The sequence below is a fragment of the Pinus tabuliformis genome, chromosome 7 (assembly GCF_031772625.1).
Source record: "Pinus tabuliformis cultivar Carrire ecotype Pingquan chromosome 7, CPIR1, whole genome shotgun sequence".
Taxonomy (NCBI): Eukaryota; Viridiplantae; Streptophyta; class Pinopsida; order Pinales; family Pinaceae; genus Pinus; species Pinus tabuliformis.
The window spans coordinates 146641106-146657909 of record NC_142293.1 but is presented as its reverse complement, the minus strand read 5'-3'; the positions used below and the strand labels follow the sequence as shown (position 1 = coordinate 146657909).

At 39.0% G+C, this 16804-nt stretch overlaps 1 protein-coding gene across 1 annotated transcript; it reads right to left on the bottom strand.

Annotated features, from left to right (window-relative positions):
- Positions 1-955: 955 nt before the first annotated feature.
- Positions 956-10457, bottom strand: LOC149246265 (uncharacterized). Its single transcript, XM_089457850.1, has 7 exons — positions 10272-10457; positions 10072-10182; positions 7050-7188; positions 5949-6119; positions 2815-3058; positions 2577-2668; positions 956-1436 (listed from the first exon to the last, which is right to left on the bottom strand). Exons 1-7 carry the CDS (start codon positions 10420-10422, stop codon positions 1163-1165), a joined length of 1182 nt encoding a protein of 393 aa, XP_089313976.1. The 5' UTR covers positions 10423-10457; the 3' UTR covers positions 956-1162.
- Positions 10458-16804: the final 6347 nt, after the last annotated feature.

The window sequence follows — 16804 nt, the reverse complement described above, 5'->3', positions numbered from 1 at the left end:
CCACATGCTCTCCTCTCCTATCACCTAGGTCTACTCCAAGACTTTACCGACAATCATACGCATGCCAAAGTAGGTCTTATAGCTGTATGCCCATATACATGTAATCTACAAATTCCAACTCCAAAGTAATATTTTTTTGTTATTGTTGTTTAGCACTTATGCTTCCATTCTCTCACCTCTGCACACCTACTCACACCAGGTGCTCTCCTCACCAAATCTCGCTTTTGTGGCTGCATCTCACCCTATTGGACCTCTCTTAGGCAATCTTCATGTGTGTGGGTCAAATCCCAATCAAGCTTCTCTATGTTATCTTTATCCTCAACATACAATGTGCCAACATTTTTAACCATCACCTCCTTCTAGATCCCACAATCTCTTGCCTTTGATACCACTTGTTAGTAAAAATGAGAGAGAAATAATACATGATAAAACTCATACATGGTTTATGTGTATTGTTGCTATTTATGTATTTATCATTTATTATTTCTCTATTGTTTTTAGTAACATGATTGTACAAGATCTTCAACAACCTGCTAAACGGAGCAGTAACAATTTCCAAATTTTTCTTGAGCCAAATATGTTTCCAACTCATTTCCAATTCAGGAATGCACTTCCTAAAATATGTTTGTAACCATCACAATAAGTATTCAAAATATGAATTAAAATGATAAATTGCCAAGGAAGGATTGGTAATCAAAATTGTTAAATAGCAATAATAAAGATTGCTAAGGATTCCTTAATAAAATTCTGCTACTTGACAAATATATCGACAAAAACTGACCTACAACTATCTTCTATTTCGTTGATAAATTTTCAGACTGTCAAATTCTGACATATTCTAGCTTTTCTGCAGACGAGTGAAATCTACAAGTTTTTAAAGTGAATTCACAAGCTGTTTGTCAATATTCCAAATACAAAAAAGAAAACGGTTTTGATATGTAGGATATTCTTGTCCTTTAGCATGGAAACAGAAGTGGCATACTCATGGTATGATATATTAAGAGAAACTCAAAGTATACTGATAGCAGCCCACCTAGGTCCGACTAGTAATACAACTTGATGAATCTTTTTTCCTGTTTACAATCTCCAGAATTTTTTTTTCTTTTTTGGAATTGGAATACATGGTACAATATTGAGGACTATGGGGTCAAAATGAAGTCCATTATATTGCCTGAGATGAAATTGGAGAACTGAGAGGCAGTGCCCAGTTTAACAAGGCTTCATTAACAAGATCTGGAACCTCGTCATGAGGGCAATGCCCTGCTTGGAAATGTACGAGAGAAGAATTAGGATAAATCTCCTTGATCTTTTCAGCTTTGCTTGGGCCCACCCAAGGATCCAAATCTCCCCATAGCAGAAGAAGTGGGCACGAAAGTTTCTCTAAAATGTCATTTAATGTAACTTTTGATGGACTGAACATAAATTGTGTTATCAACCTGCAATAAAGTAGAAAAAAAATACCATCATGAAGTATATTATGAGAATAACTAATAGGATATACATCTTGAAAGAGAGTTTTTAAAATTTTATTTCATTGCTTTTCTAATCCTCCCTACTGTATTCACGACCAAACACCATGAGTAAACAGAGTTGATCATCAATGAAATGAAATGAAATCATTCAGAGTGATGAGTGTGGCTAACCACGAACAAGGGATCCAGAAAAGGTAGTCATGACCCAAGAGGGGAGCACGATTACAATCTAGAATGGCAAAAGAAATATGGGTTATCATATCTAGTGCAAGGATAACCTGTTTCAACTGAGTTCATGGCAAGTATTGGAAGTTCATATTCCAATCCCATGCCTATTCACATTCTGATAGTGATTGGAAAGTATGTTTTCTAGTGATGGCAAGAAAAAGAGTATTACTCTAATTCTTATTTCAGGTAGCTGCGTGGAAGTCTAGCCTTGACAACATGTTTTGAAGAATCTTAATGTCCTAGGGCTTAGTTAATCAGATCTCAACCATGGTAGGAATGTTGCAGTAATTGGCCACAGATTTTTGGAAGGCCTTTAGGAAAGTATTAGAAACAATATCAACATTTACAGAAAAAATCCAGTGTGAATCCACCATAACCTTTTGTAGACAACTCAGGAATGTAATTATACGTGTTTTTAGAGAACAAGAGGGGCAAGCCATCTATAGTCCACCTTCAGAGTAACAGTGAATTCAAAATCCTTTAACCTCATCCTATTCCAAACACAAATGAGATCATGAAAGAGAAGGAAAAACTAGGTTAGGAACTAGTGCAGATTCATGTAACATAGACTTCCATATCTGAGCTTAAAAACATGTAGAAAGAACTGTAATAACAGCAGAAAATTTAAATTTTAGCTTGCATAAAGGGAGGGAAAGCTCTTAAAGGAATAATATACGTATGGAGCACGTATCTTATTGAACATCTACACTAGAATATTAATTTCCAAGGAAACCCAATGCCTGGCATTAACAAGTAGAAAACCATCAAACAGATAAAGAACTAAAATGCTAATTCTTTCTAGCTTAATGAGATCAATAGATGCTCAATAACATATTACAAGTACTTCAGAACCACAAAAGGCATTCCGGTTCAAACCTGTAGTAAACTTCTCCTGCATTTGGGTCACCTGTTGGTCTTATAATTGATTCAATGAGATAGTCATCTACGTTGGTTGAATCTGAATATACCTGCACAGCAAGGGTAACTCCTTTTGCTTCTCATCTTGATCGTTTCAAAACCAAATTCACTCAAAAGACAATCAATGTACCGTTATTTCAAAATGAACTGGTAATCAAACTTAGAAGAAGGTTATGGAATCCGGATCATAGTGTACATTTCTTAGCACAGACTGAACACGGGATGGCTGTTTTGCTTGCCAAAATGCAAATGCAAGTACAACACGTTGAACCCAATTCTTCAATGGGTTTATTATAAACCTTTGTATGGCCGTCTCTTCCACGACATTTTTAGATTGTTCTTCAGGATTGCGAAACTGTCCCGCACTATTTAAGATTGCGACTCCTGAAACAAATTCTGGACAGTCGGCTGCCGTTATCAATGCTGTGAGTCCTCCTAGGCTGCATCCAATAATAGTGTACAATGATCCAGATTCCAGAGACCATGCCCAAATATCAGTAAACAAATACGTATGTCTAACATTTAAAAAAATAAAATAATGATCCAACAAAGCATTTGAAAATGGCAGGTTTCATTCTAAACGGAATAACTTTTATATATCAATTCAGGGTCATACGTGAAATTGGGAGAATGATTTTACAAAATTTACAAAGAACGATATATTCGTAATCAGAAAGCTCAAAACGGTCTCTGCGGCTGTGGGATTAATATAATTATGGAGGAAAACTTACAATATAGGATTTCCTGGAATGGGGAAGGGGTACTAATTGCAAAGCTGAGGTGATGGCACTGGCGGGTTTGCTCTCTATCTGTCATTTCCTCAACATTCATGCCCTTCTGATATGCAGAGACTCCAAAATCATTGTCGATCATGTAATAGGCAAGAACCATATCAACAAGCCACATCTTATTGGCTGGATGGACAGAATCATGTATCTTTGGAGGAGGATGGACAGAATCATGTATCATGTATCTACAGATCTCAGAACCAGCAAGCTGACTCATTATCCAAGAAAGGACTTCTATCTATACCAGGTATATGGAACATGGAGGTAATATCGGACGGAAAAATTTTCTTCATCCAGGAATTTTCCTTCCCTGGTATTTAGGTTCAATTTCCATTGCTGATCCCAGGTATGTCCATTCTGTTTTGTATCTTCCATTTCCATTGCTGATCCCAGGTATGTCCATTCTGTTTTGTATCTTCCAGTCTTCTAAATTTTGTGTTTATGTTTTTCACCACTGATAACTGCCGGTGGCAAAATGTCACATATGGTAATAGCTGTTGGTCATTGGTTTCTATTTTCCATTCTGAAGCTGTGATATCTACACTTTGCAACTACTGTTTAACTATTTGGATAGGCTATAATGTCCTTTTGTTGGAACTCTATGTTTCTCCATACTATTTTGGTAATTCTGTACAGAATGGACCAGCTTTCTCAAGCTTACCTGATGTATTTTTTGCCCATTATATATCTTATATAATATAATTTAGCTTTTTTCGCTCTGAAAATCAGAAAGCTTTAAGAAAGTATATAATTCCATTTAATTGAAAAAGGTAATTATACAAATGCAAACGGCTTACATGTTAAGCAAAATTCCATTCAAGATAAAGAAAAGCCTGGAAGTAAAAATTCAGCATTTGAACTGTGTCCCCTGTTCAAAGTGTAATTTAGAAGATGGAATCTATATTAACAGTCTTATAGTAGTTTACTAATTAAAGACAATAGGAAACAGACAGAATCAAAGTTATCCACTGAGCTATATACAAATTCATGATGAATCAAGAAGCGTCTGCAGACCAACCATTGGTTCAGTTGTGGATCTTCTCCAACTTCATAGCTATCAGTTCTTTCTATATGTTGCTGTAATCTTCCGGATTCCCAAATTTTTTTATAGGTGATATGTCTCACAACTCACAAAATCTACCCTTAGGCGAAGATGCTGCAACTAGGGAGTATCACCAAATTTGCCCAGGACTTGCACCTAGCCCCAACCACGGGAAACAGTAACACAGCCACGAGATATGAACATGTCTCTAGGGTAACTCTGTACCTTGATGAAGGAATAATAACACCCCCACTTTACCAACCAACTCAGCCCCCATTGACTGTGATTCCCAATTTTAGTTCTCTGCAGATTCTTTTTTTTAACCATCTTAATAACAACACCCCGAATTTACCAACCAACCTAGCCCCATTGACTGTGATTCCCATTTTCAGTTCTCTGCAGTTTTTTTTTTTTTTACTATCTTAATAACAACACCCCCAATTTACCAATTTTAGTTCTCTGAAGAGTTTTTTTTACCATCTTATCCAGTAATATGGGCTTTTACTCGCAGGCACCTATGCCAAGCACGGCCATGACCTCGAATCTTCTCAAAGATGTGATTAATTGTGTAAATTAGCCACTATTTATGCATTTTGCGCTACTACATAAGCATTAAGTTAGCAACATCTCTATGACTGATAGAAGCTCAATTTAAGCTTCTGACTACCTTTGAACAGGCATCTGTTGAAGAAATACCATGGTACTTAATCTTCTTAGCTCATTTAAAAGCAAAGCAACCTAGTTCAAACTTCAGATTGATAATCGCTGGACTAGTTAATGTCATTCACCATCCCTAGAGACATTTGCCCAATCTTTGACATAAAGTTAAAAACATGATCAATTTCAAATAACAAATCAATTAGGATTGAGATGAGTTACTAGCACATACGCAGTCTGATAAAACTGTTTTCCTAAGCCTATGTTTAACCTATAATTCGAAGAATCAATTTCCCGCCTACCATTACCAACCATAATTAAGTATAGAGATAATGGCAAATGATGGCATTGCTTTAAGAGTAACAAACTTTTATTGAATTGAGGCTTCTGTGATCCATAATAGTTGTAAGAAGAACTTCGGCGTAAATCACATGAGGAAAGACCTTTGTTGACGCGTTTCGAACCAACTAGTGTGGTTCATCGTCAGGACAAGTTGAAGAAACAGATCCAGCTATGCAAGTTAAATAGTATGGGGGGCTCTGCTCATACTATTTAACTTGCATAGTGGGATCTGTTTCTTCAACTTGTCCTGACGATGAACCACACTAGTTGGTTCGAAACGCGTCAACAAAGGTCTTTCCTCATGTGATTTACGCCGAAGTTCATCTTACAAGTAACAAACTTATAAACGTTAATTATTCTAAAAACCGCATATATATATATATATATATATATATATAGATATATATATCGTGTCATTAGTCATGGTTATATTTATTAGACTGCTGCCTTCATCCAATCCAAACGAATTGCAGGTAAACTCGATAATAATTTATTGCATACCTGTTTCCTACTAATATTGCTTGATCTTTGACTATTTCATTTAAGAAGTCAGCCACCTGATCCCTCCATACAGAAGCATTGTAGTCAATAATTGCTTTCTCGCTCCATCCAAAACCCAACAGGTCTATTGCATAAACCTTGAAAGTTTTTGCCAACTTCGGGATGTTGTACCTGTTATTACAATAAGAATAAAAAAATTTCAAGCATTAAATATTTAACCAAATATTTGGAAATTTCCCATATAAAAATAGAATATATTCTCAAGTTTTCAAAAAGTTCCAAACATAGAATAGCTTCATAAAATAATGTCCATTTGATTCTACAAAGTGTTCATGGCACTTTTGTAAAATCATCTAACCACCCATGAATTCGGATGTCAAAAGACTTGAAGTTTAGATTTACCACATTAAGAGTTCCACGAGAGGAACAATGATGGGAATCAAAAACTTCAAGCAAACAAATGTGTCTCAATACATTGCAAGGAAAGATACTTATAAGAAATTAAAATAGAAGCAAGAAATTTGTTTCAAGTATGAACAAATCATCTGCTTCATCACATATAAAATGGTTACAACAGCACCACTAATTCCAACATTTTTAACATTATGTGTTTTTCTCTGTTTAACTAATTTCTACAAGTGCTATTTATTGATTTGTTTATTTAAGCCATTTTTACTACTAAGTACCTCTAATTTCAAACCAGCATGAGAATGTTGAGCAAAACAAATGTAAGAACTATTATCAGATTATCGTAGCCATCTGATCCAATCAAACCAAATGTAATGATTTGGATGGTAAATTTCTCATCTGAAGAGAATCAAATGGCATTCTGAAGAATTTAGTCTAATTCCCTTTATTTGTCCAATAGCACTTATCGGTCTCAGGGGACAGGAAAATTCATCATCAAATGAATAATATTAAATGAGACAATCATTGAAAGACTGTGAAAAAATAAATTGTTTATATTTTTTTTTGTTTCAGCCCTTTCAATGGTCCTGTAATAAGCAGTCAAGTTGCAAGTTTCGAGGAATACTGGTGATCAAGATCTTTGATAAATAAAACATTAACGTGCATAAATTCATTTGGGTCTTTCAAACAGACCTCCAATGAAAAGCTGAGGCACCAAATCCATGAATCAGAACAATAGGACGGCCTTCTCCTTGGACCACATAGTGTATTTTGTGATTGCGCCAAGTCCAAAAGTTATAACCTTCTGGCTTAAAGGGTAGCTTTTCCATACCTACAAGAATAAGTACAAATTTGGTAATGGTTTACTGCTAGATAAGAGGGTTAATTATATCTTATTTAAATGTCTGCAAGAGGGAATGTGTACATTAACATGCAATCAAAGCAAAGCAAGTTAAAAAATGGATGGCATTGTCTCCAGGCTACCGAAACGTAGGATCATATTCATACATATATGCCAAGCACAAGTAAATACAATACAGACCCCTTGAAGTAAAAACGAAATTTGGATCATAGGAATAAAAAAAGAAAAAAGACAGATTGATGTCCAAAACTGACAAAAAGCTACCAGCACGATGGAAATTTACATCAAGAATGTCCGACATCTTGAATTTTGTTGCAACAAAAGAAAAAGAAAGTAAAGTTGATGCCCTCTCACTACAGCCCTCTTGCTGCCCATTAGATGTGCATTAGTCATAGAATCCCCCTGCTACGAGATATGGGCCACCATTTACAAAGCTCTGCCCTGTTACCCTCCAGCCGATATTCGGTAAACTTCATCCTGGTTTAAAATACCTGGGAACTTTGTAACAATTTGACATGCTATCCAGATTCCAGGCATTAATCACGTATACTTGTCAACTCTAAACGAATATATTAAGGATCACAACTTGTGGCGTTGCCCTTCAAGGGTAATAGTCCTAGAGCCACCCAATCTGTCGATGGGGCATGTTCTAGTTTGTGTGAGATCCCTTGCTCATGCCAGTCAGATACAGATGTTCCCTTTGTTGTTCCTTAGTTACAGAGCTTCCATCACTATTAGAAGCCTCCAGCATGGTGTACCGACTCTCTCCAGCCTCTTGCCTCATATGACAACAAATGCACTATTGTTTCATTATACATAGTCATAATCTCATTTTATGGGTTTGATACATTAACCTGGTGTTAGAACTTCTAAATTGGTCATGAAAGTGGTAAATAGTAAAGCGTAATCTAATAACTCTTCATAACGCACACGAATTTGCTTCTTCATCGAGGACATGACAGTCCTTATCTAAGTGTCATCAAGATGTGGGTTAAGTCTTACCATTAGTGACCTAGTAGAGTTAACATACCACATACAATCTTAAAAATGCTTAACACTTTTCATTTTTCCCTTTCACTTTTATCTCATTCATAAGAAATATACCCCAATTCATGTTTGACTTATCACAAGTGATGAGGCACTTCGTTTGGAGACACATGTAAATTCTATTCTTCCCTTTCACTTTGATCTCATTCATAAGAAATATACCCCAACTCATGTTGACTTATCAAAAGTAATGAGGCACTTCGTTTGGAGAACCATGCAAAAATACTTAACACTTTCCATTCTTCCCTTTCACTTTTTTCTCATTCATACGAAATATACCCCAATTCATGTTTGACTTATTACAAGTGATGAGGCACTTCGTTTGGAGACACATGTGCCTCCTTTTAGCTCTTTGTTGACTATTCTTTCATCACTTCGTTTGGAGACACATGTGCCTCCTTTTAACTCTTTGTTGACTATTCTTCATTATCATGTGTTAGATCCTCACTTCATGGACAATTTATCATGACTATGTGAGGATGCTTCACTTTGGACGATAATCATGGGGATGTTGGCTCAATTAGAACTATGCCCAGCCATTAATCAAATTTACAACTCAAAACAGAGTCTTCTAACTTTACATTGTGTAATTCTTAAGCAAGGAAGCCATCCCATTACATATTGAAGAAGGATACGAAATTCAATTACACTTATATTAAAACACAAGCATCTATAGGGTAGACATTGGAAGGATACGAAATTCAAGTACACTCATATTAAAACACAAGCATCTATAGGGTAGACATTGGACTCCACACAGACAAAATTTGGCTACATTTTGACAAGTGGCTGATGAGGAAACATTAACAATACCATACGAACAAAATGATTCCATATGAACCATACACAATTCTATGAGTTATGGAACCTAAGGCCTTTCTTTTGGATCTTCTAGCACAAACCAGTTTTAATAATCTCAAATTGTATAATGTTATAAGAACCCTCATATGGAAGAGGAGGTACAAATGTGACACCCACAAGATTACATTCCAGAGATATTGCCCCCCTCTCAAAGGGCATATTGTTTTACATCCAAACTATATCTATGTGGAAACAGGAGGCTGACAAGGGACCCTGCCCTTTCAAGCCAAATGGATATCCCAGGTTACATTCGAACAACATTCTTTACATCTTTATCAGAAATTGAATAAAATTTCTTCCTAAGGAGGGAGGAAATAATGCTTACGAATGCATATTGCATACCTTTTGTAATTATGCACCCTACAGGTAGCCAGTAAGTTAGTTTCAATATTTTTATTATTTTAGTACATCTTAGATGTTGCATATAAGGCAGGAATGTAACGCAAGTGGCTCCTTTCCTCATATCTGTGTCTTCCATTTGTGCACTCCCGTTTTTTTTGGCTCACCATATTTGTGTTTGTGTCCGTTCCATTTGTGCCCCCTGTTCCTTTGTGGCTCACCATATTAAAAGGTGTCCCTAATTTGCACCACTATGAGAAAAATTGTAAATGAATAGGCCTTCTCAGCCAAGGTGAGAATGGGGGCCAACAAAATAACAACTGGGAAAACTTAAAAACAACTAGCGCATCTCCATAAATTAATGATAATAGCTAAGAGGGGATTGAACTGAAATACCCAAAATCACCTTAAGTTTGCACTGATAAACCCCGACATGCATACAAATTTAGCTGATTGTGCCCATTCCCAAGTAATCATATTTCTAAAACCAATATTGGTTGGAACATTTGAAAAAAAAAACTATACAAAACAAGCAAAGCAGAAATCTGGTATTTCTTTGAAAAACACACATAATTCAAAAAAAAAGTGCTGAGAGAAGGAACAAACCTTGAACAGAGGGCTCACTTATCACTGATGCACACATTGAAATCCCAGTTGTTCCAATTCCCTTCAGCAAGCCTCTCCTCGGCAAGTTCAGAGCTTCACCATCGGAACAGCCTGCATGTATTCACTGAATATGTCAAAAATGATCAGAAGGCTTATTAAAAACTATATTAACCACACCCAAAGAAATCTGGGTAGATTACCAGATAAATTTGGGCGTTTGGCTACTGTATATAATGGCCGGCCTATTGCAGAGCAAGGATTGGGGTAAGGAGTCACCCTCCTGGCTGGTGATGAGCAAGCGCTGAAAGACACATGAACAGGTGAGAGGGGGAGCGTACATACATACGCCATTTAAAATAAGGCAAGCCTGCCACTGTAAATCATTGGACCATTTTATGTTTCCCTCTGATAAAGGTGGAGTCTGCATCTCATCCAGTTCGTTTCGCTGTGTGAGATTTCCAACACTTGCTACGTAGCCACCCTTTTCACCAATGGACAGAAATGTAATATCCTTTTCATTAATTATTTACAAAAATTAAAACACAAGGTTTGCAAGAGGGTGTATTTTCCGCTGGCACAGATATGCTCTCGTCTTCGATTAAAATGATAATAATATTTCTTAATAATGGATATGAAATTTCATTTGTTTTCACTTGTTAACCTACGGTTTTTATTTTTATCGAAAAAACCATAATTTTTTTATTGTTATAAAAGATCTATTTTTATACGGTTTTTATTTTTATCGAAAAAAACATAATGTTTTTATCGTTATAAAAGATCTATTTTTATACGGTTTTTATTTTTATCGAAAAAAACATAATGTTTTATTGTTATAAAAGATCTCAATATTTTTATCTAAAAAAACATAATGTTTTTATTGTTATAAAAGATCTATTTTTATACGGTTTTTATTTTTATCGAAAAAAACATAATGTCTTTATTGTTATAAAAGATCTATTTTATTGAGAGCACGTAAGTGTTTATAGTTTAGTAGGGGGAGATATTATTATATAGGTTAATGTTTGATATTTGATATAAAGAAATTTATTGCATAATTAAATGGTTTTTTATAGGGTGGGAAATTTATCATAGTTTAGTTGTCAAATCGGCGGTGAGGATAGCTATATCTCGCTGCTATTTACAAATGCAAGTTGATTCATTACCTTTATTCAAGGAAAACTACACTGCCTCAAATAACTTATTGGTGGTTTGTAAGGGGGTAGGCTTTCACTCCTACAAGATGCCTTGTGTCAGGCCCCCGAGTCACCATCGCACTTGGGCGATCAGGTGCCCATACCGGGTGTGTTTAACCAACGAATTGGTAGACGAGTCGTTGGGGCGTGTTTAATCGACGAGCTAGGCGGGGCGCACATAACCAACGAGTTAGTTGGGCACACTTAGCCGACAAGCCGTGGAGATGCTTTTAACCGACGAGCTGGGGAAAAAGCACTTAATCAACGAGTTAAGGGGCGCCAACATGAAGAAATGACTAAGTGTTGGGCGCACAAGACACTTTGGTTTATAGGAGGATGAGTTGGGCGCACCACTGAGGTCCACATATGAGTCGACGAATTAGATTTATGAGTTGGAGTGTGGGTGGGTCGGTTGGACCAAGCCAAGCCCCCTCCCCACGTCCAAGAGTTCGTATAAGTATGCGAAGGGCGAGAGTGGAAGGAGGCATCAGACAGCCTCAACCGCAGAGATATCAGGTTAGCAGAGGAGCAGAGCCAAACCATACGGAATGAGCCTGCATGTCAGGCAGGAGTAATATGAAACAACGCGGAGGTAAGGGCGTGGGTGACCATAGCAAGTGGGTCGACTTGACGCTACACTTGGGCGCGGAAACACGGTAGTGTGGCCACCCTTGGGCGGGGCTACACGCAATAGTTTACACGACAGGTGCAACAGTACACGGTGTCGAGTGGAGGTTTGGTCTGCGGTAGAATACAACGGAGGGGTGCGGAGTGTTGGGCAACTCAGACCTGCGACAAGTGTGTCGAATAGCGACCAGGTGGAAACGGTATTGCGATGAGCTACGGTCGAGTCATGTAGTAGGCCGACCGACTGGGCAGCTCACCTACCTATGTTGTATTTTGTAAAAACCGGTTGAATTTAACTCCCAACATATTGTAAAGATCTGCAGAAATATTATATACTTGATAATTACATGAAATATGTGTCTTGTGCATTTGTTATTGTCGTGATTCTTGTTTAAGTTATTCTGCATTTAAACTGAATAAAAGATGAAAGATGAATGTTGAAGGTGTAGTTCAGAAAATGATAAAGAAACTAAAGTGTTGAAGTATTTCGTTGGTGCCTCACGTAGCCCAATTCAGGAAAAAAGAATTGGGGGTGTGACAGATGGTATCAGAGGTAGAACAACAACAAGATGCAGAGACCAGGTATGTATGCAGTTTGGAATTTTGGGAAAGAAATCTTGGATTCATAGTTTGGGGTTTCTTGACTTGGAAGTTCATGGCAAAACTATCCAAGCATTGGTGGACATAGGTGCCACACACAACTTCATGATGACAAGATTGGCAAAAGAAGTTGGGTTGCAAATTGTTCCATCTAATGTGGAAGTCAAGGCAATGAACTCGAAGGCTAGAGTGTCAGGATTGGCAGATGAAGTGCCAATTCGAATTGGAGACTGGCAGGGTTGATTGGACTTCACGATGATGGAGATGAATGACTTTGACATGATATTGGGGCAGGATTTTCTGAAGGGCAATAAGGTGATTATTGTCCCATTTTGCAATGAGGTTATGTTGATTGGAGGCTCACAAACTTGGACTTTGCCTACTCATAAGCAAAGGAAGGAAGTTCAAGTGTAGCATGTTTTTGCACTAAGCTTGAGGAAAGCAATGTGGGAGTCAGATGTGACAATCATCAGGGGAGTTGATAACGATGATGGAGTGGGGATGCCTGTTCCAGCTAAGATTTCCGATGTATTGGACAAATATGCAGATTTGATGCTCGATGAGTTACCGAAAGCACTTCCACCGAGGCGTGCAGTGGACCATAGAATTGAGCTAGAGCTAGGGAAGCAACCTCTGGCAAAAGCTCCTTATCGATTATCAGGGCCGGAATTGGAGGAATTGAAACGACAGTTGAAGGATTTGGCTGATGCAGGTTTCATAAGACCTTCAAGGTCCCCATATGGAGCTCCAGTATTATTCCAGTGAAAGAAGGATATGAATGAGCTACGGATGTGCTGTGATTATCGTGCTCTTAACAAGAAAATGATAAAGAACATGTATCCTTTGCCATTAGCTGCAGATTGCTTTGACAAGCTTGCGAAAGCTCGAGTGTTTTCCAAGCTAGACTTAAGGCATGGGTACTATCAGGTGCAGATAGCGGAAGGAGATGAGAAGAAAACTGCGATTGTGACAAGGTATGGGAGTTTTGAGTTCCTTGTTATGCCTTTCAGGTTGTGTAACGCTCCTGCTACATTTTTCACTTTGATGAACGATGTACTACATCCATATTTGGATTCATTCGTTGTAGTATACTTGGACAATATCGTGATATATCGTGATAAGATGGAGGATCATAAGAAACACTTGGCTTTTGTGTTTGACGCATTGAAGAAGAATCAATTGTACTTGAAGAAGTCAGAGCGTATGTTTGCCCAGACCGAGATTCTGTTCCTTGGACACATTGTAGGCCAAGGGCACATATGGATGGAGCCGAGTAGATTGAAGGTGATAGAGGATTGGGCCGAACCAAAGAATGTCCATGACATGAGGGTGTTTTTGGGGATGACCAACTACCAACGAAAGTTTGTAGAGGGGTACTCCAAAGTGACATCGTCATTGACAGACCTTTTGAAGAAGGATAAGCGATGGAATTGGATAGAGAAGTGTCATACAACATTTGAATACTTGAAGAAGAGGATGGTTACAGCACCGATACTGAAGTTACCTAACTTTGAGAGACCTTTTGGGGTACACACAGATGCTTCAGATTTTGCGATAAGAGGAGTTCTTATACAGGATGGGCATCTGGTGGCATATGAGATTCGGAAGTTGCAGGATAGGGAACGATGATATCCGATTCATGAGAAAGAGATGACTGTGATCATCCACTATTTACAGGTATGGAGGCATTACTTGATTAGGAAGCCTTTTGTTGTCAAGACTAACAATGTTGCAGCAAGTTATTTTTCATCACAACCAAAGCTGTCAGCGAAGCAAACTCGTTGGCAAGACTTCTTGGCAAAGTTTAACATGACTATTGAGTAGAATGAAGTAGGAGTCGAGTACATATGACTGATGAGATGCAAAATAGGCTTCGGGCAAGCATTGAGACAAATACTCAAGCACAAAGCATTGTGAAGTAGGTGAAGGAAGGAAAGACACAGAGGTTTTTTCTACGAGATGGACTCTTGTTCTTTGGGAAACGACTATACATTCCAAAGTCATCGGGACTTAGGAGACACCTTTTGAAGGAGTGCCACGATTCTCCATGGGTTGGCCACCCAAGGCAGCGTCGTTCTTTGGCATTGTTGGAGAGAGGGTTCTTTTGGGAGAAGATGTGGGAGGATGTAGAGGAGTATGTACATACGTGCATTATTTGTCAACAGGACAAATCAGATAACCAGAGGCAGGGAGGATTGTTGCAGCCTTTACCGATTCCAGAGAGACCATGGATGAGTGTTTCGATGGACTTCATCACTTAGTTACTGCAGGTACATGGGTATAATGGGATTATGGTCATGGTCGATCATTTTTCCAAGTATGTCGTCTTCATTCCGACGAAGATACCATGTGGAGCCGAGATGATTGTTGAGTTGTTCTTCAAACATGTTGTGAAGTATTGGGGAATGCCATTGAGTATCATATCGGACCAAGATCCGCGATTTACAGGCAGATTTTGGACCACTTTGTTCAAGTTGGTTGGGACAAAGTTGCTGTAGAGTTCGAGTTACCATCCACAGACAGATGGGTAGACTAAACGGATTAATGCACTGCTGGAGGACTACTTGAGACATTATGTGACGGCTGATTAGAAGAATTGTCCTGAACTCTTGGATGTCGCTTAGTTTAGTTACAATATGCAGAAGAGTTCTGCAATCGGGTATAGTCCAGTTGAGTTGGTAAATGGAAAGGTTCCAGTTGCTCCACACACCACGTTATCGAGAGGTTTCTTAAGGAGTCCACATGCGAAGAGATTCATGATAGCATGGGAGGAGACCTTGGAGTTGGCACAGGTGCACTTGCATGAAGTTGCAAGGAGGATGAATAAATGGGCAGATAAGGATAAATGGGATGCACACTTCAATGTTGGGATATGGTTTTTCTTAGGATTACCGGAGATCAGTTTCAGCCACCGAAAGGGACTGCGAGATGTTTGATGAGGAAGTATGAAGGGCCATTCCAAGTAAAGAAGCAGGTTGGAGAAGTTGCATATGAGTTGGAGCTTCCGAACCACATGCGTTTGAAACATCCTGTGTTCCATATGAGTCAGCTCAAGAGATGTCGACTTGATGCACATCATCCAGACAGGACAAAACCACCGAGGGGACCAACCATGATTGTGGACAGGCCACACCTTGTTCTAGAGAAGATTCTGGATCTTCGAACTATGGGTGTTGGGAGTACTACACGACGAGAGTTCTTTGTTAAATGGAAGAACGCACTGGAGGAGAGTAGCTGGGAGACAGAGGATTCACTATGGAGATGGAGGAAGGAGATTGCTGAGTACGACGAAGAGTTGAGGAGAGTAGCTGGATTTCCGAGGACGACAATGACTTCTGGTGGGGGAGGATGTCAGGCCCCCAAGTCATCGTCGCACTTGGGCGAGTTGAGTAGCCATATCAGGCGTGTTTAACCGATGAGTTGGAAGACAAGTCATTGGGACACATTTAATCGACGAGTTGGGCAGAGCGCACATAACCGATGAGTTGGTCGGGCACACTTATTTGACGAGCCATGGAGACACTTTTGACCGACAAGTCAGGGCAGATGCACTTAACTGACAAGTTAAGGGGTTCCAACATGAAGAAATGACTAAGTGGTGGGCGCACATGACACTTTTGTTTATAGGTCAACGAGTTGGGCAGAACGCACATAACCGACAAGTTGGTCGGGCACACTTATCTGACGAGTCGTGGAGACACTTTTAACCGACGAGTCAGGGCGGACACACTTAACCGACGAGTTAAGGGGTGCCAACTCAAAGAAATGACTAAGTGTTGGGTGCACATGACACTTTGGTTTATAGGTCGACGAGTTGGGCACACCACCAAGGCCAACATATGAGCCAACGCATTAGATTTATGAGTTGGAGTGTGGGCAGTTTGGCTAGACCAAGCCAAGCCCCCTCCCCACTTCTAAGAGTTCGTATAAGTATACAGAGGGCGAGAGTGGAAGGAGGCATTAGACAACCTCAACCATAGAGATATCGGGTTAGCAGAGGAGAAAATACGAAACATACGAGATGATCCCGCGATCTGGGCGGGAGTAATACGAAACAATGTGGAGGTAAGGGCATGGGTGACCGTAGCGAGCAGGTCGACCCAATGCTACACTTGGGTGCAGTAACACAATAGTGCGACCACCCTTGGGCAAGGTTGCATGCAGTTGTTTACACGATGAGTGCGACAGTACATGATGTCGAGCGGAGGTTGGGTCTGCGTTAGAATACAGTGGAGGGGCACGGAGTGTTGAGCAGCTCAGACCTGTGGCAAGTGTATCGAATAGTGACCAGGTGGAAACGGTATTGCTACAAG

What these genes read in the sequence shown, in the direction of transcription:
- LOC149246265 (XM_089457850.1), bottom strand. Translation starts at nt 10,422, where the DNA reads ATGGCGTATGTATGTACGCTCCCCCTCTCACCTGTTCATGTGTCTTTC. An exon ending in CAAACGCCCAAATTTATCTG is followed by an intron (nt 10,183 to 10,271) that starts GTAATCTACCCA and finishes GAATACATGCAG; the next exon opens with GCTGTTCCGATGGTGAAGCT. An exon ending in TTCAGTCTGTGCTAAGAAAT is followed by an intron (nt 2,669 to 2,814) that starts GTACACTATGAT and finishes CTTGCTGTGCAG; the next exon opens with GTATATTCAGATTCAACCAA.